Source organism: Mustela putorius, unplaced genomic scaffold (assembly GCF_011764305.1).
Source record: "Mustela putorius furo isolate JIRA1106 unplaced genomic scaffold, ASM1176430v1.1 tig00000407_pilon_pilon_pilon, whole genome shotgun sequence".
Taxonomy (NCBI): Eukaryota; Metazoa; Chordata; class Mammalia; order Carnivora; family Mustelidae; genus Mustela; species Mustela putorius.
This window is the reverse complement of record NW_025421373.1, coordinates 24,185,045-24,211,293: the sequence shown is the minus strand read 5'-3', so window position 1 is coordinate 24,211,293 and position 26,249 is coordinate 24,185,045. Positions and strand designations below refer to the sequence as shown.

Here is a 26,249-nt window from a genome sequence, read left to right as displayed (position 1 = left end):
TTAAGTCTTTGGGTGGGCATCCAGGTGCAAACCATTGACAAATCTGGATTGTCTACTGGTTATTATAGAGCAGGAGTCAGCCCACTTTTTCTTAAAGGGCCAGGTGAATTTTTTTATTTTTATTTTATTTTTAAAAGATTTTATTTACTTTATTTGAGAGAGAGAGGCAGGGAGAGCAGGAACACAAGCAAGGTCGGTGGGAGAGGGAGAAGCAGGCTTCCCGCTGAGCAGGGAGATCCCGATGTGGGGCTGGATCCCAGGACCCTGGGATCATGACCTGAACCGAAGGTGGAGGATTTCAGCCACCCAGCCGCTCCCAAGGTGAATACTTTAAATGCTTTAGGCTTGAGGAACCATGTAGTCCCTTTGTAACTACTCAGCTCTGCCATTCCATTGTGAAAGTAAGCCAGTGGTCTTAGCAGTGTTCCAATAAAACTTTATAAAACCAGCTCACTGGGGCACCTGGGTGGCTCACTGGGTTAAGCCTCTGCCTTGTTGTAGTCACAGAATAAACTAAAGGAATAAGAGGTATTTAACATAGAAGAAAAGAAAAACTAACCATTTTCTTTAAGGCAGGTTTTGCAGATTTGGCCTTAGTAAAATAGTGAAAAAACCAAACTCTTAGCTCTTGGTCTTAGTTTCCCCTGGACAGCATGATAATAAGCCAGACCCAAACATGTTCTGAGACTTGGAAAGAGCTTGAGAAGCCACTAGTCCAGTGTTTCTCAGGTGTGTGGCCTTGCCTCCCTGTGTCTCCCCAGTGGGTTAAAAATGGAGAGAGCCCCACAGCCTAGCCCAGAGCCTCAGAGCTGATAGAGGCAGCTGCTTGCTGAGTTCCATGTCCTCAAGTCCCCAAGGGATACTTCTGTGCACTGAGGTTGAGAGAACTTGAGTCGGCTAATACCTTTTTGGTAAGATAAGGTGACTGGGGCCCTTAGGGCAGAAGATTTTTTTTTTTTTTTTTTTTTCTTAAAGCACGGGGATTTTTGCCTGAGGTCTTCCAGCAAGAAACATTGCTATGTCCAGAATTCCAGTTGAGGTAACAAATTTGGAATATTTTGGAATGCTTGGGCACCTGGGTGGCTTCAACAGTTAAGCATCTGCCTTTGGCTCAGGTCATAATCCCAGGGTCCTGGAATCAAGCCCTGCCCAGTAGGGAGTCTGCTTCTCCTTCTCCCTCTGCCCCTTCTCCCACTCATGCTCACACACTCTGTCTGTCTCTGTTTCTCTCAAATAAATAAGTAAAATCTTAAAAAAAAAAAAAAAAAAAAACCCACTTTGGAATGCTCCATGAAACATGTAGCCATTGTGGTTTGAAGTGAGAGAAAAGAGGGCTGTGAAACAGGTTAATAATAACCTAATGGAGACTACTAGCAGGCTCCAAGCTCTCAAAATTTGTTATCTATTGCTCCTGAGTAATGACCCCCAAAACTCAGTGGTTGGAAAGGTAAACGTTTATTAATTCTTAGTTTCTGAGAGCCAGGAATCTGGGGGCAGCTCTGTGGGGTGTCCCTGGCACGGGGTCTCTGATGAAGCTACATGAAGATGTCTGCCAGCTGTGAAGGAGCATCTGCTTCCACAATGGCTCCCTCTCAGGGGCTTACCATGAGCCTCTCTCCATGGGATTGCTTGAGGTCTTTAGGATGTCTTAGCCAGCCTCCTCCAGAGAGAGAGAGCAAGGAAGAAGCCCAAGACCTGACCTCAGAAGTCACATAACATCCCTTCAGCCATATTCTGCCAGACACAACCCAGAGCTCCTCAGCCAGCTGTGTCAATCATCTGCTCACGCAAAAAAAAAAAAAAAAAAATGTAGTAAGCACCTACTGTATGCCAGCCGCTGCTCAAGGCTTGGGTTGCAGCAGTGAACTGAACAACACTTGCCATTAGGCCCTTGAAGACTATAGGATGTTGAGCCCAGATGAAGAGTTGAGGAGTCTGGTGCCTTTACTGGCCCAGCCTCCAACCCACTGGGAGCCTAGGCAGATCCCTTCTTTCCCAGGACTCAAGGTGCTGCCCCGACCATGAGGCACATGTTTGAGAGCAGTGATCTCCGTGTATTGGAATACCAGAGATACTTATTAGCCATGACAGATGCCCCAGCCCACACTTGTTGATGAGAATTTGTAGTTTTTCCCAGGTGGTTCTAATGCAGAAGATGATCTTTTGATGCATGAATAAGACCAGATCAGCATGGCTCAGAGTCCACGGGCCCACCCATGACAGAGTTACCAGTGGTCTTGAGACCACCCTGTAGCTCAAGAATCAAGATTTTGAAGGTAAGACTAGAAATAGCATTTTTTTAAACTAGCTTCCCGAGTGACTCTACTCATCATGTGCTAGACACTGCTGAAGGCCTTAAGTGTGCGGCGAGGGGATTATCTCATTCAATACAACAAAGTATGAGATGGAGAAACCCTTACTTAACTCCACTTTGTAACAGAGTGGGGGTCAAAAACAGGCTAGTGGTGAGTCTGATGACAGCCAGATCTTGCCCTGTCTTGCTGCACTCTGTCTTGGCCCCTGGGTGGGCCTGTGTGCTGCTGTGGTGGATCGTGCCGCAGGACTGGCTCATGGTCCCCTTTGTTCGTTTCAGAAGCACGAGTTCTCCGTGGACATGACCTGTGAAGGCTGCTCCAATGCGGTTAGCCGGGTGCTCAACAAGCTGGGAGGTGAGTGAGGGGCCCTTTGTTAGGGGTCAGGTGGGAGAGGCCAGTGCGTGCAGCCACGGAGCTGGAGAAGCTTGAGTTGGAGCTGATAATAACAGGAAAACTAACATGTATCAAGTACATACTTAGCATGTGCCCAGTACTCTGCTTGATGGCTCTGTGGACCGCATCATCTATTCCTCACCAGAGCCATTTAGGTGGCTCCTTGGACTGTCTCCATTATAAGCGGGGGGAACTGAAGTTCAGAGAGGTTGAGCGACTTTGCTGAGATCACACAATCAGTAAGCGGCAGAGCTGGGATTTGGCCACACGGTCCTGGCAGCGCTAGTTAATATGTTGGTGATCTTCGGTGTGATAATTTTGGATACGATATATTGGAGTGTCTTTTTTCTGTTAATGTTTAGAAAATTGTAGTTGTTTTAAAATATGAACTTTGACTCAAGTCGTGTGCAGAAGTCCTAAAGTGCTGCTTCCGGACATATTTAGAAAACAGTTATTCTCATCTAGCGCCCTCAGTTCCCAACTGGGGAAACTGAGGCCCAAAGAGGGCTGGGGTCTGGCCCAGGTAATGACTGAGCTGTGATCAGAGTTCTGGGAGTGCTGGGCAGTCAGTCTTCGAAGGTTTTTCACATTTAAAGCCCTAGATAATACCCAGATTTCCAAGGGCTTCCACGTGGATGTGATCCCATTAGCACTCGGAGCATTCCTCTGAGCTGGCCTTTCCATCTGTGGAATGGGGGTGTTGACACCAGAGCTTGGGAGGGAAGGGACTTCCCCAAAGTGAGTCAGTAGTGGCTTCTAGTCCTGGAAACTGGAATCTTAATTTGAAAGTGTCTGAAGCAGTAGGAAAATCCTGGCTGCTGACTTGCCATGTGACTGTGGCCTCGTCTCCCTGGGGCCGGAGTCTCCCTAGCTGCGTGTAGGCATGTCAGCGTACGTCAGCTTCTGCTGTGAAACTTCTCAGAAGCCCCTCCAGGTATGACATGGCATGTTCTGGATGAAGTGAGGGGTCACGGCCAGCCTGCTTTCGCTCTTGATGGCTTGAGGACACCCAACCGGGGATCTGGGCTCAAGGAGCATAGTTTGAAACCCACTGGGTTAGATGATCCCGGACTTTCTTGCAGCTGTATGATGCCACCAAAATACATATCCCAAAGAGGAAGGAGATACTTCGAACCCAAACACAAAAATCCAGTATGCGGCGAGGACACGATACGTTTTTTTTCTCCCTCAGTTTCTGTCAGATACAAATTCAGACATTATGACTAAATCTGTGCCATGGGCTTTTGAAAGCTCTTTGATGTTTGTGGATCTCCCTTTGAACTTGGACGGTTTCTCCCCATCTTTCACAACTGTCCCCACTTGGGTGGCCTCTTAAGGTGTGTCAGTAGGATTAGTTGGAGACTTAGATGAGCAGTGCTGGGCCTGAGGAATCCCAGCTAATGGCATATGTGAACTGGAGAGACCATAGGGGCTGGCCACCCCCAATTATGTCACGTGCAGATGGGGAAACTGAGGCCTAGAATGGGCAGGATCCGCCTATAGTCATCCAAGTCAGTGGTGAAGCCAGGCCTAGAACCTGTAAGGGCTTTCCCTCTGCATTCCATCGTCTCAACAAGACACGTTCTAGGTATTTCCCTGGAGTGCTCTGGGGGGGAGGGAGGGTGCCTTGAAGTTGGCACACCCCTTTAGGAGGGTGGTTTTACAATATCAGCATTTAAAATGTGCCAGTCCATTGCTCACCAGTTTCCATTCTGTAAATTCATAGTATAGAAATATTTTCACAAGTTCTATATGTTCTGGTATATTCACTGTACCATTACAGCAGGGGACCAAGTGGATGTACGGGGCGTCCACACTTTGGAATGTAGTGTAGCTGTTAAAGAGAGAATGCTGTAAGTCTGTATGTACTGAGATGGCAAGATCCCCTGGACACTGGAAAGTGAAATATAGCAAGACCGGTGTAGGTAGTATGACGCCGTTCGGGGGAATTACTTTTTACTTGTCTGTCTGGAAGAAGAACTGGGTAGATGACATGCTGTTTTAGTGACTTCTGGAGATCTTCTACTTTCTGATTTTATTCAGAAATATTTCCTTTTTTTTTTTAATTCGGTGTGTCTGTATTAATTATTATTTTTTTTAAAGAATTTATTTATTTATTTGACACACAGAGAGAGATCACAAGGAGGCAGAGAGGCAAGCAGAGAGAGAGGAGGAAGCAGGCTCCCTGCTGAGCAGAGAGCCCTATGCGGTGCTCTATCCCAGGACCCTGGGATCATGACCCGAGCCAAAGGCAGAGGCTTTAACCCACTGAGCCACCCAGATGCCCCTGTATTAATTATTTTTGAAATAAAAAGAAAAGAAAACTTAAAAGAAGCCCCAGTGTTGAGCAGGGATTGGCAAACTATAGTCTGTAGGTCAAATCTAGCCACAGGCTGTTTTTGTACAGCTGAGAACAGTTTTTACATTTTTTTTTTTTTTTTTAAAGATTTTATTTATTTATTTGACAGAGAGAAATCACAAGTAGATGGAGAGGCAGGCAGAGAGAGAGAGAGGGAAGCAGGCTCCCTGCTGAGCAGAGAGCCCGATGCGGGCCTCGATCCCAGGACCCTGAGATCATGACCTGAGCCGAAGGCAGCGGCTTAACCCACTGAGCCACCCAGGCGCCCCAGTTTTTACATTTTTAAAGGGGCATAAAAGCAATACACAGAGAGAGGAGACCATGCAGCTGAGTCCATGTGGCCCCAGATGCCTAAAACATGACTCTGGTTCTTTATAGGAAGAGTTTGCTGATCCCTGGCATGGAGGAAAGGGGAAAGTGGTTGTGAGTCCGAACTCTGGAGCCTGAACTCTCTGGCTCTGACTGGGAGGATCTCTGCTTTCTCCCCACATACCCCACTTCCCTTTTCCTGCAGGAGTTGAGTTTGACATTGACCTGCCCAACAAGAAGGTCTGCATCAGCTCTGACCACAGCGTGGACATTCTGCTGGAGACCCTGGAGAAAACAGGAAAGGCTGTTTCCTACCTCGGCCCCAAGTAGCGAGGGCCTGGATCCCTGGGCCCAAGATGGACCAAAGGGAGCAGGTGGGTGAGGCCCCAGCCCTCATGCAACATATTCATTATCTGATGCAAATCTCGCGTTCAGGGAGTCCTCAGGAGCCCCCTGAGAGTATGCAGAGCATTGTGATATGTCTCCCAGGGTCCCTTTCTTGACTTGGGGAGTGCATCCCATGATCATCAGGGTTTAAGTGTAGAGTATATGAGACTAAGCATTCCTTTGATAAACTGTCGCATCCGAGAGGACACCTGTGCCCCGGACCTCATGCTTCTGTGCAATGACCAGGTAAGTTAATTCAACTTGGCCTCTCTCCCTGCTCGGAACTGCCGTCAGCTTCCTGAGCATGGCCGCAGCCCCAGTGGTACAGAAGCAATCCTCCATGTCCAAGCTGCAGGACACGTCCCCTTTAATTGTCCACAGCGCAGAGGCATGCAAGTGTGGCACTGTGCCGGACTGTTCACTATGGGACCAGGACAGGCCTCATTTAGCGATCTAACACCTCTTCAGAATCCTTCACAGCACAGCCCTCCCTGGCCGTCACTGCCCTTGTCCTGCTCAAATCGCAGTGACGGCCACATCCCTCCTGTGGTTCGGCGCTCAGTGCCATTGAGAAACATGAGGCCCAGAGAGGGGAGGGGACTTGACCCAAGCCCCACACAGTAGAGTGGCAGAGGCAGGATGAGAGGCGTCCTGAATCGGAGTTCTGTCTTGGCCAGTGAACTTGTCCCCTGGGCATGGGCCCACAAGAGCCCCCCCAGGCAGAGGCCAGCTACAGGGGACTGGTGGTCTATGGCCATGTCCTATGTATGTGGTGACGTTACGTGCAGGTCATGTCAGATGCGTCTGTGTTCCTCATGCTTTTTCTGTCTCTGGACACAGCCCATGGTCAGGGATGAGCCCAGGATAACTAATGATGTCCTCATTTCATGCTGTGACTTTGAATTCTTCTTACATTGTGGAGACTCTTCCAGCTGTAGAATGGGGCCACAACCTCTATCCTATTTTCCTGCCGTATGGGGGTTACTGGGAAATCCTTCTGAAAGTGAAGGCCGACCCTCAAGGAGAAGATAATGTTTCCATCATGCTGCGGATCAGTGCTGGTCAATGGTTCCTGCATCCCGAGGGGTTCTGCAGGAGAGTGTGGGTGGCGCTCTGGGCTTCTCTGCCTTATCCCTGGTCATCCGCCCTGTTTCATACGGGGCCTCCGTGTCAGGTTATAAGATTGCGGTTGATGAAAGTGCTCTAAGAGACAGGATGGAGGGAAGGAAGAGTCAGAACTTCCTGAGTAGGCAGATCACACGGGGGAGCCCCAACACAGACTCCTTGCATTGGAGACTCCTGGCCTGAGCCTATGAATCTTGTTCAGCGAAAACAGTAATACCTGCCAGTTGTAAACTGTGGGTAACTTGATGGGTCTTCTCATAGTAGGTTTTTTTTTTTTTAGATTTTATTTATTTATTTGACAGACGGTGAGAGAGGGAACACAAGCAGGGGGAGTGGCAGAGGGAGAAGCAGGCTTCCTGCTGAGACCCATGTGGGGCTCTGCAGGGCTCCATCCCAGGATCCCGGGATTATGACCTGAGCTGAAGGCAGATACTTAATGACTGAGCCACCCAGGTGCCCCTTCTCATAGTAGTTTTTAAATTTATGGAGGTGAAAGTCACATAACATTATTTAGTGGATTCATTGCATTCATAATGTTATGCAACTCTGGCTTCAAATCTTTATCACCCCAGAAAGATACCCTGAGCCACTATCTGCTGCCCTTTCTCCCAGCCCCTGGGAGCCGCTAAGCTGCATCTGGCCTCTCGACTTGCCTCTTCTGGATGGTTCATTTCAAGAGAACCACACGATTTCACTTAGCATAATGTTTTCAGGATTCATCCAAGCTGTACCACGGATCAGCACTTTTATTCCTTTCTATGGCTGAATAATTATCATAGTTTTTAATTAATTAATTTATCTTTGCTTTTTTATTATGGAAGTTTTAAACATGCGAGTAGTAAAATGAACCCCGTGTACCCATTACCCAGATCCACTGATGAATCTGCTCTGTTTCATCTCTGCCCATTATTTTGAAGCATATTCTGGATACCAGCTAATTGTTTCTGGGCAAGCATGTTGGCAAGCATGTGTAGTACGGAAAGGCTCCCGCAGACTCAGAGGCACAGTACTTGGTGAGACTCACCTGTGGAGCTTTCCCCCACATATCCCGGCAGCATCTTGTCTCCGTCTGGTTTAAGACGCTCCCCAGTGATGGGTTTGAAGCCAGGCGTGGGAATCAGAGAGAGTTTCTGGGTCATAAAGTCATCTTGACTATCTGTTCATCAGCAGATTGGTTTGCTTGTGATTTTGTTCACGGACTTCCCAGTGTGAACTGAAACGGGACAGGGAACACCATCCCGGGTGCCCTAGAAGTCCCCCAGAAGAAGGCATTGGCAGAGATCGGCTTTAGTGAGATTAGTGGGTTCCAACCTACTGGAGTATGACAGCTGTGGTGGGAGTAGAGTGCAGGGCAGAACACTGGGTGCCAGTTCTGCTCCAGCATCTGGGTTTCCCATGACACCTCCTACAAGCGCCCCTTAGTGAAAACTCTGCCACTTTTGCAATACCTGCACATGCACAGCAGATGGCGCTTTCATTCCACTTAACTTCTCGTCTCTTCCAGGCTGCTGATCTGAGACCCGGGGCCTGGCAATCCTGCTCAGCGATGGCAGTTCTTGCAGAGACCCTCTCTTGCCCTGCTCCTCTCTAGCTTCCCTGCAATAAAGTTGAGCCACTTTTGTTGGAGGCGTTGTCTCTTGCAATGTCTGGATGTTACTTGCTTACATGCTACGAAGGAGTTAATTACAACATTTACTTGGGTTGGGGTTCTCAGGGCTCCTCAGCGGGAGCACCAGGCCTGCCCAGTGGTGAATCTTTGCTCTGGGATCTTGGGAAAGTCACTTCCCTCTCTCTGCACGTCACCTTTCCCATCTACTAAGTGAAGACACTGGGACAGATGGGTGATCCCCTTTGTTTTCAATATTTTGAAAGACTTCTATCATCAGGTGCATTGCATTGAAGGGATATTAAATCTTTTTTTTTTTTTTTTAAGATTTTATTTATTTATTTGACACAGAGAGAGAGAGATCACAAGTAAGCAGAGAGGCAGGCAGAGAAAGGGGGGGGGGGGAAGCAGGCTCCCTAACAAGCAGTGAGCCCGATGGCAGGGCTAGATCCCAGGACCCGGAGATCATGACCTGAGCTTAAGGCAGAGGCTTAAACTCCTGAGCCACCCAGGTGCTCCGAAGGGATGTTAAATCTTATAGCAGTTAGAATAGTGGGTAAAGCCTTGAGGACAGACTGCCTGAGACAGAGTCCAAGCTCCAGTACCTTCCAGCTGGGCCACTTGAGTTCTTGGTGTGCACAGGCATAAAATGTGATAATAGCATCCCTATAAATGGTGGCCGTGTGGAGTAAATGAGGTGACATGTGTAAACCACTTCAAGTTGTGCTTAACCAGTAAGACAGGAAACACTTTTTTCACACATTTGTGTGTATTTCATTAATTATAGGTCTACAGAAAATGACACAATTCCAGTCAGCCTAAAAATTAATGTCTCACAGAGTTCATTCAATTTTGTCAAAACAAAGGGAATGTTTTACTGTGTGTAGCTTTATATTTTATTGAAAAATGTATATTTCTTTAAACCAGAAGTTCTCAAACTTTTATTGTCTTCGGACACTTTCATACTCATAAAAAGTATCATTGTGTATCTCAAAAAGCTTTTGGTCATGTAGGTTATGCAATATTAGAAATTAAATTTTCGAAATGCAAGAATACACGAGCACACATTCCATTAGCCAACGGGACCAGATGAAGCCATTGCACATCATTTAGATTCTGGAAAATTTCACTGTATGATAATAAGTGAAAGGAAAAGGCATCTTATGAAAATAGTTTTTCCCCCCTTTGCCTTCTGAAAGGATTTTGGGTGCCCCATGTTGAGAATCGCTTAATCCACTTATGGGGCACTGATAGGGGACCAGAGCTGCTGGGCTTGGATGCCACCCAGCTCTGCAGCCATGACCCAGCTGTGACCTTAGAGCCCTCACCTCACCTCCCCGGAGGCAGCTTCCTCCACTGCACATGGGTAACGCTTGCACCTCCGGGAGCTTGGTGGCCAGAAACAAGACTTTGTTCCAACTCTAAGCTGCATGCTAGCATAATTTCAGTCCCCTTATGAAAATATTAACTCTCAACCATTTCTGCCTTTGTGGCCTAACCCTCATCTGACTTTCTTGGCCACCAGATGGCGGTGTCCTTTGGGTTTGGCTATCAGGAGACTGTTACAAAGACCAGCCCAGTGAGTTCTGGGAGGATGAACCTGAGGGTTTTCCCATTTTCAGAGCCTCCTGGTTCAGGCTGGTTGGCCCACTGAGGACGCCCCAGGATTGAGGGACTGGTGCCGCTTGTGCCGGGGAGGAGTCCCCCCCGCCCCAGACACACACTCAGTCCCCCCATCCGAGTTTCCAGCTGAGGCCCTGGGTTCTGTTCTTTGAGGCTCCAGAGGGGCCAGGGAAGCTACCACGCCTACCAGTAGTGCAGCTGGCTGCCCACAGAGCAAGTGAGTTCAGCCGGCGAGCTTCTTCGGGGGTGGGAGTGGGGAGCCGATGTGTCCACGCACTGCTCAGGGCCTCCTGCAGCGCCTGACGCAGCTGCGGCCAGGCCAGTCCTCTGTCCCCCAGGTATTGTGCTTTTGGCCGTGCTGCCCGCTGTAACTGGAATGTTCTCCGCCTGCCTCCCCACCACCAGCCTGTCTCCATGCACAAATTCCTTTCCCTCCCTTACATACCACAGCTTCCATGAAGCCTCTCCACAACTGGAAGTAATTTATTTCTTCTGGCCTTCACAGCACTGATCCCACCAGCCTCAGGGGCAGGACAAAGCTCTTTGTCCACGTGTCTTTCCTGTCCTCCAGCATCAGGCCAAGCACAGAACAGGCACCGAGGGAATATTTGATGGGTGTGTAGTAGGTACCATTCGAGGGGTATTCATCGTCCGTCACGCCCTTACACTAATGTCATTCCATCCTATCCGGTCCCCACGAGACAGTGGACGAGGACAGATCCTGGAGCATGGTAGGTGCAAAGTAGATATTTGTTGTGAGAATCTTTTAAGAGGAAGAGATTGCCTGGTCTAATCCTTTCTGGAGGCTTATATTTTTGTCAAAGTTCCCTGGTGATGAGTACAACAGCCTAGAGTGACCTCTAGGGTGTTCCCAATAACTGTCATTGTCACTGTTTCTGGGACTGATGGGGTAAATCTCCCAGCCACTTGGCCTCTGTCAACCATCCATCCTGTGGCCAGAGCCTTGGTTTGCTCACTGCTGACAGTCCACAGCTACAGAGAAGCTGTCTGTCCCTCAAGGAGCTGGAGGTAGAGCCTGGGTCCCAGAGGGAGCCCCTCCACGTGCTGAATGAGCTGAAGCTAGTCACCTTCTTTCTTGACCTGTTAAATTCAAGATTTTCTGAGTTTTTTAAACAGCTTTACTGCGGTATGATTCCTTCCATTCAATAAATTGCACTTACTTCAATGTATGATTTTTAAAGGCACAAACAAACATATTCATGAAATGATCACCACCATCAAGATAGCGACTAGATCACCTCAGAAAGTTTCCTCGGGTCCCTTGGTAATCCTTTCCACCCCTCCTTTCATCCCAAGCAACTACCATTCTGCTGTCACAATTCGTTTAAATGTTCTAGACTTTTCTATAAGTGCAATCATACAGTATATTCTCATTTTTTGTCTGTTTTTTCCCACCCAACATGATTATTTTGAAATTCATCTGTAATTATGGGTAGCAACAACTCATGTCTCATTATGATCGAGTAGTAAGTGTTCCATGGTATTGGCTCTACCACACGCCATGAATGGTTATTCATTCACTTGTTGATGGACATTTGTGTTCTTTCCAGGGTTTTATGCTGCTCTCTGGGACTGGCCAGGTTCCCCAAGGGCCCTGCCCTGCACAAGGGAGAGTCTTAGTGGGCTGGACTCTTTCAACCCAACACACCCAGACCCAAACCGAGGCAGCTCAGCTGATAGTTCTATCAACTTGGCTTTCTTCTTTGGCCCAGTCCTACATCCTCTGGACTTTAGCATCTCTGGATTCAAATTCTTCCTTCACCATCTAATAACCGCGGTGACTTGGGAAAGCTTGATTCTTTTGTGCAGCTCGGTTTTCTCCTGGAAGTTGGGGGTCATACATGTACATACTCCGTGGGGCTATTGTGAGCCTTAAGATCCTCACATGCCAGGGCACCTGGGTGGCTCAGTCAGTTAAGCTCAGGTCATGATCCCAGGGTCCTGGGATCAAATACCACATGCTTCTCCCTCTCCCTCTGCCCCTCCTCCCCACTTGTACTCTCTCTCTCTTGCTCACTCTCAAATAAATAAATAAATCTTTAAAAAGATAAAAAACATCATCACATGCCAAAATATTTGCTGATGGTATTCCACAAATGAAGCTTTTTGTTTGAACAAGAAGTTTCACCTTTATACAATTTGAAGTTCAAAACCAAGGGGCGCCTGGGTGGCTCAGTAGGTTAAAGTCTCTGCCTTCAGCTTAGGTCATGATCTCAGGGTCCTGGGATCGAGCCCCGCATCCGGCTTTCTGCTCAGCAGGAAGTCTGCTTCCTTCTCTCTCTCTCTCTGCCTGCCTCTCTGCCTACTTGTGATGTCTCTCTCTGTCGAATAAATAAATAAATAAATAAAATCTTTGAAGTTCAAAAACTGATATTTGGAAAACTATCTGATCTCCATCGTTTTGGCCAGGGCAGACTACAAAAAGTACAAATGAAATGTCAGCATTGCTCTGTGTGGGTGTGAGCAGTTGGTTTGGGTCGCGGTCCTCTCTTGTGTTCTCCTTTAATTAGTGCCAGTCACCTAGAAACCTCAAGTCTGCAATTTCTAGGGAGTGTCTGTCAGAGCTAATTTTAGATTTCCATGTTTTTAGGGGCTGTGGCTACTCAGTGTAAGTGGACAAGATGAGTTTCCTAATCTGCTACCTAAGATGGGGGAGGTTGCAAATCTCATGACTGCCATGAAATCAAGTATCGAAAGTCTCTGGAAATAAAGCTCTATGTCCTCTTGGTCTACTCATCATGGGTTCCTAGCATCCTGACCCTTTTAGAATGGTTGATCCCAGACAGCTAGAAGCAGGCTGTATCTTGGATAAGAACGCAGGCTCTGCAGATAAATGGGTTCAGTCCCAGCCTGACTGTTCACCAGCTGTGTGAACTTGGGTAACCTGCTTAGCTGCCCAAGATCTCACTTTTCTCACCTATGAAATAGGAATAATAACAGTACCTTTTTCTTAGAGTGAAGTGAGTAACTCACAGACACAAAGGGGGCTCCGCTTGGCTGTCATTATCATCGCAGGATCCTAGGGAAGAAGACCTAGGTGGTCATCCTACCCAATGTCCACATCACCTCCTTCTGATGGATGGCCCCAAGCTTTGAGCTGCAAACCACCCCTAAGAGGGAGCACCACTAGCAGCTTGCTCTGCCTTAGACAGCTCTGTGAGGCAAGGATCTGGTGTTGAAGCCATCTTTATGTCCCTGGCGCTTCTCACGACTGGGCTGGGTTAGTCCTGCCATGTGGGCATCAGTCTAGCCCTTCCCTGTGGTGGCTCCTCAGAGGCAGAACATGCTTTTCCAGGGCACCTGGGATGCTCAGTTGGTGAAGTGGCTGCCTTTGGCTCAGGTCATGATCTCAGGATCCTGGGATCAAGCCCCACATTGGGCTCCCTGTTCAGCAGGAGCCTGCTTCTCCCTTTCCCTCTGCCTGCCACTCTGCCTACCTATGATCTCTCTCTCTCTGCTCTCTGTCAAATAAATAAATAAATAAATATTAAAAAAAAAAAAAAAAAAAAAAGAACAGGCTTGGCCTTTCCTATCCCTACCCCCCCCCCCCAGCCTACCTCACGAAGAGTATCCCAGATTCCTTCCTCAGCCTCTCAGGGACAGAGCTGGAGTTAGCGGACCTCCTGATCACTAGCCTCTTTGTTGATGCCTTCCTGACAGTGGGACCTGAGAAACATGGGAAAGGCCAAGCAGTTTTGGACCACCCCCTGCCCCCCACCCCAATCCTATGCCAGCCCACACGGTTCTTGGCTCAGCATGGAAAGAGCTGGATGAGTCCCTCAAGCAGAGGAAACCTGGGCAAGTTACTCCTCTCTCTTCATCTGGGAGATGTGACTCCGGGTGGCACCTAACCCACAGGTAATGGGCACCCAGGGCCCGGTGTGGGGTAGACGTTTAATCAGGGCATCTCAAAATTCACATTTCTGAGGACACGTCCCTGAATCAGAGCACTCTGTAAGACGACCAGCCTGCCCACTCAGGCCACACCCACCAGCAGCCCTGTCCCTGACTGTGCTCAGTCACTGCCCCTCCCAGGATCCAGTTTGGAAATAGCCCTCACCCAGGCAGTCGTTTGTGGGTATCTCACTCCTTTTCTGCTCTAAACAGAAGCTATGGTTCCCTCTATGTTTCTGGTAATTAGAAAGGCCAGAAAAGCCACTGAGATGGTAGGAAGGGCTAGAGGGAGAGGGGAAGCCTCCTGGTCAACAGCTGGCTATTAATAGATACACGTTTTTGGAGAGTCAAAAGTTAAACGAAGATTTTCAGGGCGCCTGGGTGGCATAGTCCGTTGAGCGTCAGACTCTTCGTTTCAGCTCGGGTCTGATCTCGGGGTCATGGGATCAAACCCTGTGTCAGGCTCCATGCTCAGCACAGTCTCCTTGAATTTCTCTCTCCCTCGGCCCCTCCCCGCTTCCCACTCTCTCTAAAATAAATAAATCTTAAAATAAAAAGCTATACTAAGATTTTTCAACTACGCAGAGGTCAGGGCACAGGGGAGGTCGGTGTCCTAATCCCCATGCTGTTCACCATCAACTGGATGTACAAGGAAACAGAAATGGTTTCCCTATCCATAAGTTAGAGATCGTTGCATTTATGTCACAGGGCAGCTCTGATAAACAAGATAATCCAGGTAAATCATTTACTACATTCGCTGGTGTGTAGTAGGCTTTCAATGAGCATTAACCATTTTGTTAGTCTTTGTGTAACCTGCTCTTTCATTAAGTTGCGCATGGCCACACCTTCATCTCTAATGTCTGTTTTCTGGGGCTCCATCTGCACTGCCCTGGCCAAGTTGAAGAGTTGCGACAGACACCATATGACCCGCAAAACCCAAAATGTTTACCGTCTTGCCCTCGACAGAAAAATTCATTGATTCGTGGTCTAGATCAGTGATTTCGAGCTTTGTTCTATGGAAACCTAAGTTTCCATGCTGGTACCTCAGGAGAAAGAGAGCAGTAGATGATGGGGCACCTTTCTACCAAGACTATTCCCCTTACTTATTAAAATTACCTTGTTGTTCTACCAAACACTTATAAGGAAGAAATTATGTCAGTTCTCTACAATCTATCTTAGAGAATGAAAACAGCAAAAATGTTAATTCATACTATAAGGCCAGCAATACCCCAACACCAAGACCAGACAGATATTACAAGAAAACTATAGACCAGTATCTCTTATGAACACAGATGGAAAAATCCTCCACAAAATACTAGCAAATCAAATCCAGTGATGGATAAAAAGAATTACACATCATAACCAAGTGGGATTTATTCTGGGTATGAAAGCCTGCTTCAACATTTGAAAAATCACTTAATGTAATCCAACATATCGGTAAGCTAAAAAAGAATTTTAAAACTGTCAGTAAACTAGAACAGAGGGGAACATCCCCATTTGATAAATAATATCTACAAAAACCTATAGCAAACATCCTACTTAAGAGTGAGAAACTTGGAACGTTCCCACTAAGATCAGGTCCAAGATAAGGATGTCCCTTCTCACCACTGCTTTTCAACATTGTACAGGAAGTTCTTGATAATGCTATAAGGCAAGAAAAGGAAATAAAAGGCACACAGATTGGGAAGGAAGAAAAATAACTGTCTTTATTTGCAGATGAGTGATCATCCATGTACAAAACCCAAAAGAGTTGGGGTGCAGAGAGCTTCCAGGTTGGTGAACACATCCACATACTGGAAGGTGGTGCACCCCAACTTCACAGAGACAGAAGCACCTGCGGTTGGGGCTCTCCCAGCCCTTGCCCTATGAATCTCTTCATCTGGCTGTTCAAATGCATCATTTATCATTTCCCTTAATAAACTGGTAAATGTAAGTTTTTCACTGAGTTCTCTGTTGTAGTAAATAATCAAATACGAAGAGGAGGGAGTAATGAGAACTCCGATTTGTAGCCAAGTCGGATAGAAGTTGTAGGTAGCCTGGGGGGACTATCACAAATCTACTAGGTGGGACTGGCATTTGAGTAGGGGGAGTCTTACAGGACTGAGGTTTCATCTGTGGGATCTGACACTATCTCTGGATAGATAATGTCAGAATTGAGTTACACTTTAGGACACTCAGCTGGTGTCACAGAATTGCTTGCTGTAGAGGCAAAAACAAACAAACAAACAAACAAAACAAAAAATACAAGACCCCACACATTTAATAACAAGAAGTGTCCAAAGTGTTCTGTGTGAAAGTAGAGAAGAAAGACAAGAAGGGAGCTGCAGGGTTTTCTTGTACGACCACATATGGTAAAATATTACAATTTGCCAAACCTGCAGGTAGATACAAAGGTTTTTGTTCATTGTGTTTTGGTTTTTACTTATTTTATTTTTTTAAGATTTTATTTATTTGTTTGACAGAGTGAGAGAGAGTAGGGGGAGCAGCAAAGGGAGAGGGAGAAGCAGGGTCCCCACCAAGCAGGGAGCCCTACGCAGGGCTCAATTCAAGGACCCTGAGATCGTGACCTGAGCTGAAGGCAGACACTTAACCAACGGAGCCACCCAGGCACCCCTGTCTTTTTGTTTTTTTAAGCAGGTTCCATGGAGACCAACACAGGGCTTGAACTCACAACCCTGAGACCTGAGGTGAGATCAAGAGTTGGACATTTAACCAATTGAACCACCTAAGTGCCCCAGTACAAAAATACTAACTTTATTATTCTCTATAGCTTTTTGTACACTTGAAATTTCATAAATTAAAAGAAAAAGAACTTGATCTATAAAAATGGAAAATATTTCCAACAATTCAAAAGGCCATACAAATGGAAAATAAGGACAATGTTCATTTTAGGTGTGTGATCCTTATGTTTATTTTTTAAAAGATTTTATTTATTTATTTGACAGACAGAGATCACAAGTAGGCAGAGAGGCAGGCAGAGAGAGAGGAGGAAGCAGGCTCCCTGCTGAGCAGAGAGCCCGATGCAGGGCTTGAGCCCAGGACCCTGGGATCATGACCTGAGCTGAAGGCAGAGGCTTTAACCCACTGAGCCACCCAGGCACCCCAGATTATCAGCAATTTCATATGCATCTTTCAGGGGCGGTCTGCAAATGCAAGCTTTTTTTTTTTTTTTTTTAAATTTAAATTCAAGTTAGTTAACATACAGTGTATTGTTAGTTTCAGGGGTAGGCAAATGCAAGATTTAATATCCGGAACCACTGCTCCACTGGGAAGCATACATACACATATACCTACATCCTTACACATCTTGATGTCTGATTCTACTCACTCATGTGGGAAGCAGGCCTGCACACTGAGGCCTTCCATTTGGAAAGTCTACGTTGTGACCCTTTATTTTGGACACTCACTATAAACCACTCTGTGTTTTCTCTGTCAGTGGACCTGAATCCATATTGTAGTATCTTTCCCAATTGGTGATTACATGGGCCTCTCTTATTAACCAGGGTCAGCTTCTCTAGAGAATGACTGCTTATCTCTTTGAAGCATCCTTCTCAGACTCCTTAGAAAGAAGTTTCCAGGGGCTCCTGGGTAGCTCAGTCCTTAAGTGCCTTCAGCTCAGGTCTTGATCCCAAGGTCCTTGGATTGAGCTCTGCATCCGGCTTCCTGCTCAGCAGAAAGCCTGCTTCTCCCTCTCCCGCTTCCCCTGCTTGTGTGTTCCCTCTCTTGCTATCTCTCTGTGTCAAATAAATAAATAAATTCTTTTTTTAAAAAAAGAATGAAGTTTTCATATGTCAAAAAAAAACCCCATATTTTAAGTCAGATCATCCCAAACATGTCCTTAGAATTTGGTGAAAATCAGTCCAGCCATTTTTTTTATGATATGGTACACTAGTAGAAAAAAAGTCACAAACTTCACTTTATTACATGAATAAATCTCCCACTGCTCCCCTGCTCTGACCTTTAAGGGGAAAAGAGATAGAGAAAGAGAGCGAGAGAGAAAAACAAATAGGAAATGAGAGCACACTTGACTTTCACAGCTTGCCTTGTGTTTCTTACTTATCATACATCATGAGATCGTTTTGTGTTTCCTATCAGTCCACACATTTTTGCCTTTGTATTTAAAGTATAAATACTGGTTTGATTTCATATGTGAATATACAAATATACTTGTACCTTTTCTTTCTAAAATAAAAGTCTTAATTTCTGTTAACTATAGGGCGAGCAACTCATCTTTTTGCCTGGGGTTTTGCTCAGTTTTATCAAGTCCTGTGTCCCAGAAACCTCTCTTTACTTTTGCCCTAAAATGAAATCATTAACCAAATATTGTCCATCTAGAATAGGGACTTTCCTAGGACTTTTGGCAGCGTTGGGGGTTGCCCACGCTATTAGGCGGCTGCATAGTATTCCTGGGTATGACTTTACCATAATTTTATTATGCCTGCTTGCTACTAATGGACATTTTGTTTCTTTCTAGAGTTTTGCTGAAACAAACAAGTCTTCCATAAATGTCCTTGCCTATTTGTTCTGTAAACTGGTAAATTCCACATGATAATTTGTTTTGAAAATAAGTCTTTCCTACTAAAAACAAAACTCAAAAAGCCACAAGATTAAAGACTCTTTCATCTTGGGCTCCTCTGTGAGTCTCTTTTCTTCAGGTGACTGACTAGGCTAAGGATGAGTTTAAAATGCGTTGGCAGCCAAGGTCTGGGAAAGGAGCCCAGGCATAGGAGAGGTTTCCTGGGGTGCACGAGGAAGAAAAACAGCCCAGTGCTGTGCTTCCCAGTGTGGAGGGGCTGTTTTTCAAGGCCAGTGGGAGAGGAGTTGGCCAGACTTCGAGGGGACCAATGTTGGCCAGGAGTAGGCCTGAGAGACTGGAGCCATTCAGCTGTGTTCCAAAAAGAGCAGGGAGAGGAAGGAAAAACAAGCCCAGACACACACTGGGTGGCTGCCGGCTGGCCATGGCTCTGGGTACAACAAGGCCGGTGCCAGGCAGTGAAGCCCGGCCAGCCGTCCCCCGGGATCCCACCCCAGACTGGGCAGGGTTAGGTCAGTTCTGCAATTGCTTCTCGGGGATGTAAGAAGTGGAGTTTTACAGAGTAGGGGATAATTCAGTACTTTTCCAGAGAAATGGGCTACCTGGGCCAGAAAGGCGATTTTCTATGCACGGGGTATGTGTGATACATGTGTATCAGTGCATCCGTTATCCTTCAAAGGGGTTGTAGCATCGGTCACCAAAGAGGTCTATGCAAGATGCTATTAGGGAAACACCAGATCCAAAACTCAAAATAAGTTCTGGAAAGGGCAAGTCAGGCAAAATCAAGCAAAATTCCCCACTGTGTGAATTCTCAGAGGGTTTACTATGCTAGCACTGTACGTCCTGACTGTTCAAAAAGGAGATAAAGTATACAATGTTTCCTAAACATGTGTCTTTGGAATATCCCTTGCTCCCTCAGGGAACACATAATAACATCTTTACTAAATGGTGTTTGCTAATTTTAGTCCATAGGAGAAGGGAGAAGCCAACAGGTCCCCCTATAAACCATCCAAAAGTCTGGGACAGAAGGACTTATGGAATCTGGCCAGTGAGAACAGGTTCTGTGAGCTATCAGGTTCTGCCATGTCCTACAACAAAGTGTGATGGGCATCTTTCACAGCAGAAATTAATTGACTTTCATGAGCATGGGCGATTCCTCTGGAATTGAGTTAGGAGCCTCCCTACATTGGTAAGAACGGTTGAGTGGATATGATGGAAGAACTCAGGCTTGCTCCAGCCTGCATCGCTGCTTCTCACTTCTGCTGGTCCCAGAGATTCAGTGTCGTACTTGACCGCAGTGATCTCCGGGGCCTGTGTGTGTCAGTGGGAGAGAGGCCCCACTGTACCCAATTATCATCTCCATTGTGTGGCCTCCATCTGTGACTCCTCTGTGACTTTTGTGGGTGCATTTTTTTAGGTTAACGGGCAAAGCCATATGGGAAGAACCACTGCCGAGGTCCCTAAACAGCCTCTCTGCCCTGAGATCTATGTGGAAAGAGCCAGATTTGGTGTTGGAGGATGGAACCCATAATAGAGGGTGTGTTGGCAATTCTTCTTCATCTTTGAGTCACTGGATAAGGCTGGTACCTTGTGTCTAGGGTCTTTTCTCCTGGAAAGAACTAGAAAATGAGATGCTAAAGAGTCAGAGAGAACTTGAGTTCACTCTGCCACCAATTTGCTGATTGATACTAGAAAGTTTTTCCTCTCCCTAAGCTTTATATTCTTCCTCTGTAAAATGAGGTGGTCAGACCATTTCAGTCGTTTTCTAACTTTCTGATCAGAGTCAGACTTCTGTCAAACAAAGTCTTAAGAGTCATCCCATCTAGGGTGCCTGGGTGGCTCAGTCGGTTGGGAGACTGCCTTTGGCTCAGGTCATGACCCTGGAGTCCCGGGATTGAGTCCCACATTGGGCTCCCTGCTCGGTGGGGAGTCTGCTTCTCCTTCTGACCCTCCCCCTTCTTGTGCTCTCTCTCTCTTTTTCTCTCATTCTCTCTCAAATATATAAATAAAATCTTTAAAAAAAGAGTAATCCCATCTAAAATGGATAAAAGTGCTCTCAATCAAAGTGTTTTCAAGGTAAAATTACATCATTATATTGTGGAAGTATTTACTATAAAAGTCAGGAGAGAGGTTCTTTTGGAGCAATTAGTTTGTTGTCCCTGGGTCAAGGCACAGAGAGGGCATCTGTAAATTTCTTGACCGGAGTGGGAGTTACAAGTGGTGTTTTCCTTAGAATCTTTCCATAAACTATAAAAATGTTACTAATATGTTATAAAGTCAATCACTGAGAACACAACTGTGTCATTTAGGTTTAGCTGCAAAAGGCAAAAAAATCCAAAAATAGAAGTGGCTTAACAAGATTGAAGTTTATGTTTCCTTCATATAGATGAAGACGGGGGTGAGCCATTCAAGGCACTCGGTGTGAACAGGGAAGAGCTCAATGGTCATCGAGGACCCAAGGCTCCTTCTCTTTCATCTACCATCTTCAACACAAAACTTTCCAATCCAGAGTCCAAAATGGCTGACTGACCTCTACCATCATGTCCACATTAGATCCAGCAAGAAGAGGGATGAGAAGAAGGGCGTCCCCTCTCAGTTTAACCCTGGAAGTCGCACTCACAGCCTCTGCTTACATCCCATTGACCAAACCTTAATCCCAAAGCCTTACCCAGGCACAAGGGAGGCTTGGGAAATGTAGTCTTTAATCTGAGTGGCCATGGACCCACCCAACTGTAGTTTCCACAACAAAGGTGAAAAAGAAATACTAGATTTAGGGGATAACCAGCAGAATCTGCAGCAGAATCGGCCACAGTATATTAATTAATCACAATATATTAATTAATAGTAATGGATTATGATTTCTGGTGTGTTGAAATTAATGGGTGACTAATGTGGGTGTCTTTGCTGTTTTTCAGTCACAGCTGTAAATACAGCTTGAGGTATACAAAATGAGATGAATATTAACAGTTTATGGCCCTGCAGAAGCACTCACAGAACGCAGTTTAAAACCCCCTGAACTAGAAACTCCCTAAGAGCTTCTCTAGCTTTGACATTCTATTATTCTATGAAAGTCCTGCCCCCTTCCATGAGCTTACAGAGGGCTTTCTCTCTGGGGACTGGCAGGGAACTTCTCGTTACCCTCAGGACCGAGAATTGTGTTCACTGTTTCTTCTGAGTCAGCACACCCTGGCCAAATGTCTTGAAAAGCGTTCTGTCATTCAGCTGCCTTCCCTCCCGGGCCGGGCTTCCTCAGAGAGGTGTCCTTTACTGAAGCACTGAAAACTCAGCATTTCAAAACAGGGACTGTGTCTTAGTGGCTCAGACTTCCCTTCAAGATTTTCAGAGATCCTTACAGTAGAAGGGCCTAGCTTTGGTTCAACTCTCATTTTTTCAGAAGAAGAGGCACAGATCCAGAGGTTGAGAAGATTATCTGAGGTCACCAGCAATTTCCTTCAGGGCAGGGCCCCACACCCACTTGGCCTGATGCTCTCCGCCACCACTAATTACAATAGCTCGGGGGCACCTGGGTGGCTCAGTGGGTTAAAGCTTCTGCCTTTGGCTCAGGTCATGATCCCGGGATCCTGGGATCAAGCCTCACATCGGGCTCTCTACTCATCTGGGAGCCTGTTTCCCTCTCTCTTCCTGCTGCTCTGCCTACTTGTGATCTGTCTGTCAAATCAATGAAATAAAAAATAATAAAATTACAGTAGCTTGAATTTAAAGTACGCATCCTATGTGCTGGGCTGTGGGCTAATGAGCACATCACATGCAAAATCTCATTTCATCCTCGCGAAAACCTGAGAGATAGGTACATTATATATTTTTTTTCTTTTTTGGCCGTTTTATACACCTGTTACCTGCTGTTACTTGGCGTTAGATCAGAATTTGAACCTAGATGGCGCAGCTGCCGAGCCTGCTCTTCCACCTCTTGTGAAAAACCACTGCCTTCCACTACTGAGCTCAGAGTGGGGAGGACAGACTGTGACAGAGCAGGACGCCGCTCGGGTATCCCATCTGTTCAGACCCCACCCTCCGCCCCAAATCTGTGCTGCGTCATCAGCAGCCTGATGTCTGATTCCAGATGTCTCTTCACACGGAATAACGTGCGCTGGCTGCGGATACCAAACTTTCCACCAGCGACAGAGCCCATCCCTCAGATTCGCCACAAGCACCTATCCTATCTGTCCTATGCTATCTGGTGAGGCCATCCTCCAACACTGCGAAGATGACTAAATGGAGCATCAGTACTGACAAACGTCCTGACCCTAGGTGTGGGGACACGTCTCACCACCTCCCCCATCTCTGCACTGCCTCTAGACCTTGCCCGAACACCTGCATCAGGTCGCCCTCTGTGACAGCTTTCGGTGTTGGATAGAGAGGCACTGCAGCCCCAGGGCCTTTCTGCCTACTATCACTCACTTTTCCCCTGGGCAAAGGGGCTGAGGAATTGTGGAGTTGCTGTGGAGACCTAAGCCCCTTAGCTTACACAGCTCTTCAGGCTTTTTCCTTGTCCTCCAGAACAGGAAGCTTCTAATCTGTTCCAGAGGCCAAGGAAGGATGATGGGATGAGGTAAAGGGCCTGAGAGACTTCATCTTAGAGAAGGTTCTAGATAGGTCCAGGGGCCGAAGGTATTGTTCTTGTCTTTATTCTGACCACCTTTCTGAGAGCTGTGTTGGTAGGGATTGGGCATGCTGGGAGCTCGTTCGGAGTACAGCGGGGGCTGGGACACTGAAAGGCCATCAGCATTGCTGACCTGCCTCTGTCAAGAGCATAACCCTGGAAAATCCCAGAGGTTCACATGGCCCAGTCTGCGCAGAGTCCCAGGGGAAGAAAACAAAGTCCCACCATCACAAGTCCCTTAGAAGCTCTATAATCTTTACTTCTGTATCTCTAAGAGCATTAACAGGGATCTAATTAATAATCCATACCAAACTCCATTTCTGTTCCATCAAATTCCTTCGTCTCCTCATTGCTATTGCCTAACTGTCAGGAAACTGCAAAACCCCACACTTAGGACATATTGATTTTTTCTCTTCCTTCCTTCCTATTAATTAAAAAAAAAAAATCTCTTTAGAACTTCTTGTTTCGAACTAGCCATTGATGACCAGAAGTTGAAAAGACAGTAGTAGGGGTGCTTGGGTGGCTCAGTGGGTTAAAGCCTTCAGCTCAGGTCATGATCCCAGGGTCCTGGGATCGAGCCCCACATTAGGCTCCCTGCTTCCTCCTCTCTCTCTGCCTGCCTCTCTGCCTATTTGTGATGTCTGTCAAATGAATAAAATCCTTTAAATAAAAAAGAAAAAAAGAAAAGACAATAGTATTCGGGGGTCCCATGTACCCTTTACTGAATTTCCTATAATGGTTACATCTTACATAGTTCTTTCCTATTAAATTTTAATTATAGCTCAGCTAATCCTTGCAACATGACCATTCTACGTAAGAAACTGAGTCCCAGAAAAAATTACATAAATTGTTCAAGATCCCCAGCAATTTGGTGCAGAATTAAGACTTAGAATCAGATTTCTTGACTCTAAAGTTTGTCCACGCTTGCCTTAATTCTTTTTTTTTTTTTTTTTTTTTTTAGAGAGAGCGAGCACACACATCAGTGGACGAGGGAGAGGGGCAAAGAGGGAGGGACGTAGAGAGTCTTGAGCAGGCTCTGCGCTCAGTGTGGATCCTGACGAGGGGCTGGATCTCAGGACCCTGAGATCGTGACCTGAGCCAAAACCAGGAGCTGGACACTTAAGCGACGGAGCCATCCAGGTGCCTCTGCAATAATTCTCATTCTGCTCCCCATCCCCTCCCTCCTGATCCTCTCCAGGAAAGAGGAAAAATTCTGAAGCGGCCCAGCCCCTGAAGGAATGCGGTTCTTCACATGCCTCAGAAGAGGCCAGAGTTTGCTGAAAGCTGGAGGAGCCATCCCTGCATAGCTTGGCTATGGAGTCATCAAAATGATGCTTGTGACCCAGACAGCAGCTCCAGACACTGCTTCAGCCCCTTTCCAAAGCTGGAACCAATTTTCTCCTCCCCTTAAGGCTGCTCCTTGCCTGGTGTCTTTCTTCCTCTCTCCTCTGCCTGTTTTGATGTTTCTCTGAAGCTGGGGGGCGGGGGGTATGTCTCCACCACGTCACGTCATCTCCTTTCTCTTAAAGGTCTGGCTGCGGCTCACCTTGTCTCACAGACACGAAAAATGGCTGTATGCCTGCTGAATAAATGTGACCTTCTCAGAGCCAGAAATCTGGTTTCTTCTCTTGAAAGCGACAGAAAATCCAACCCAGGAGAGCAGAAGCGAAAGATTGATCTGCTCCTGTTGGCGAGAAGGCGAGGAGCTGGGCTGTCTACCACACAGGGATTGCCCTGGGCCGTGTGTCCCAGAAGCGTGATTCCAAAAGCTTTTATCTCACTTTGCAAAGCACTCTTGACCATCTTGGGACGCTGCAGAGTAGGAGACATCCATGGTCTCCTCCCGTCCGTCAGCCCTGGTGGCCTGCGTGTTCCTGTCTGTAACCCTAGAAGGAAGGGGACACTGAACGAAGTCTCCCTCCCTCCATAGCCTTCCCCAGAAGTCCAGGCCCTGACTTCTGCTGCAAGTCGTCAGCCAGAAGCAGGTCACATGGCCTCCCTGCACTGCCACAGAGTCTAGGAAGTGGGGTACTTGGGGTTGGACGTAGAGCTCCCTGAGCAAAACTGAGGGTCTGTTCGTTTGTCAAAAGAGCAGACAAGTAGCAGTGTCTGCCCCAGGCTGGGTTAGTGGCACAGACCAGTGTCCCAAGGCCAGTCTCTGTCTCTCTCTACTTTGTCCTCCTTCTCATGGGCTTCTTTGCTCACACAGGCCTCTGTGTGATCTCAGAAAGGTTGCTGCTACTTTGGGATCTGACATCCTCTCCTAGTCCAACCCAGGAGGAAAGGCCAGATTCCGCGTTGCACTCCACCTCACGTTCCTCCCTGGAACAGTTCCTGTGGCTGTGGAGAATGGGATGGCTTAGCTAAGCTGGACTCAGAGTGCAGGAGAAGGTATTACCTGAGAAGAAAATCAACCCATAGTTCCCAAAGAAGGGGAAATGGAGCTGGTGGCCCCAAATTAAACCCAATAAATCATAAACAAATATTCTCCTGCTGAGCCTCAGGCATCCTTATGTTTAGAGATTCTTAAATCATGAAGGTGTGGAAGAGCTTCCTAAACATTTGATTAAAATTTCATGTTTTAGAGGAGTGGTTCTCAAAGTATGGTCCAGGGAACCAGGAGGTCCCTTTGAAGGTCCAGACTATTTTCATAATACTGGTAAGATATTGTTTGTCTTTTTCACTTTCATTCTGTCACAAGTGTCTAGTGGAGTTTTCCAGAGTTTACATGACATTCAGCTCTGATACTTGATGTGTTTGCATATTCTTGTGTTTAAAAAAAATCTTAGCTTTAATTTCTAATACAGTAAATACTGATGTTTATAGTCCACTAAATGAAAGTTCTTTTTTTAAAAATTATTTTTATTAACATATAATGTATTATTTGCCCTAGAGGAAAAGGTCTGTGAATTAGCAGGCTTACACACTTCACAGCACTCACCATATCACATATCATCCCCAATGTCCATAAAGCAACCACCCTATACATATCCTCCCCTCTCCCAGCAACGCTGTTTTTTTTTTTTTAATTTATTTATTTGACAGACAGAGATCAGAAGTAG

At 46.5% G+C, this 26,249-nt stretch overlaps 1 protein-coding gene across 5 annotated transcripts in view; it reads left to right on the top strand.

The window, feature by feature from the left end:
* The window catches only part of ATOX1 (antioxidant 1 copper chaperone), a 28,583-nt gene extending 2,913 nt beyond the window's left edge, over window positions 1-25,670 (top strand). Inside the window, exons 2-5 of one of the 5 annotated variants that reach the window (XM_004737779.3) lie at window positions 2,138-2,276; window positions 2,594-2,669; window positions 5,582-5,750; window positions 8,393-8,514. In XM_004737779.3, coding sequence (XP_004737836.1) covers window positions 2,217-2,276; window positions 2,594-2,669; window positions 5,582-5,706 — 261 coding nt within the window. In that variant the 5' untranslated portion in view covers window positions 2,138-2,216 and the 3' untranslated portion in view covers window positions 5,707-5,750; window positions 8,393-8,514. Of the gene's footprint in view, window positions 1-2,135; window positions 2,277-2,593; window positions 2,670-5,581; window positions 5,751-8,392; window positions 8,515-15,748; window positions 15,966-24,385 lie in introns of those variants that run through there. The other 4 variants (XM_045079593.1, XM_013049103.2, XM_013049074.2 and 1 more) reach the window with 4 other exon arrangements.
* Window positions 25,671-26,249: the final 579 nt, after the last annotated feature.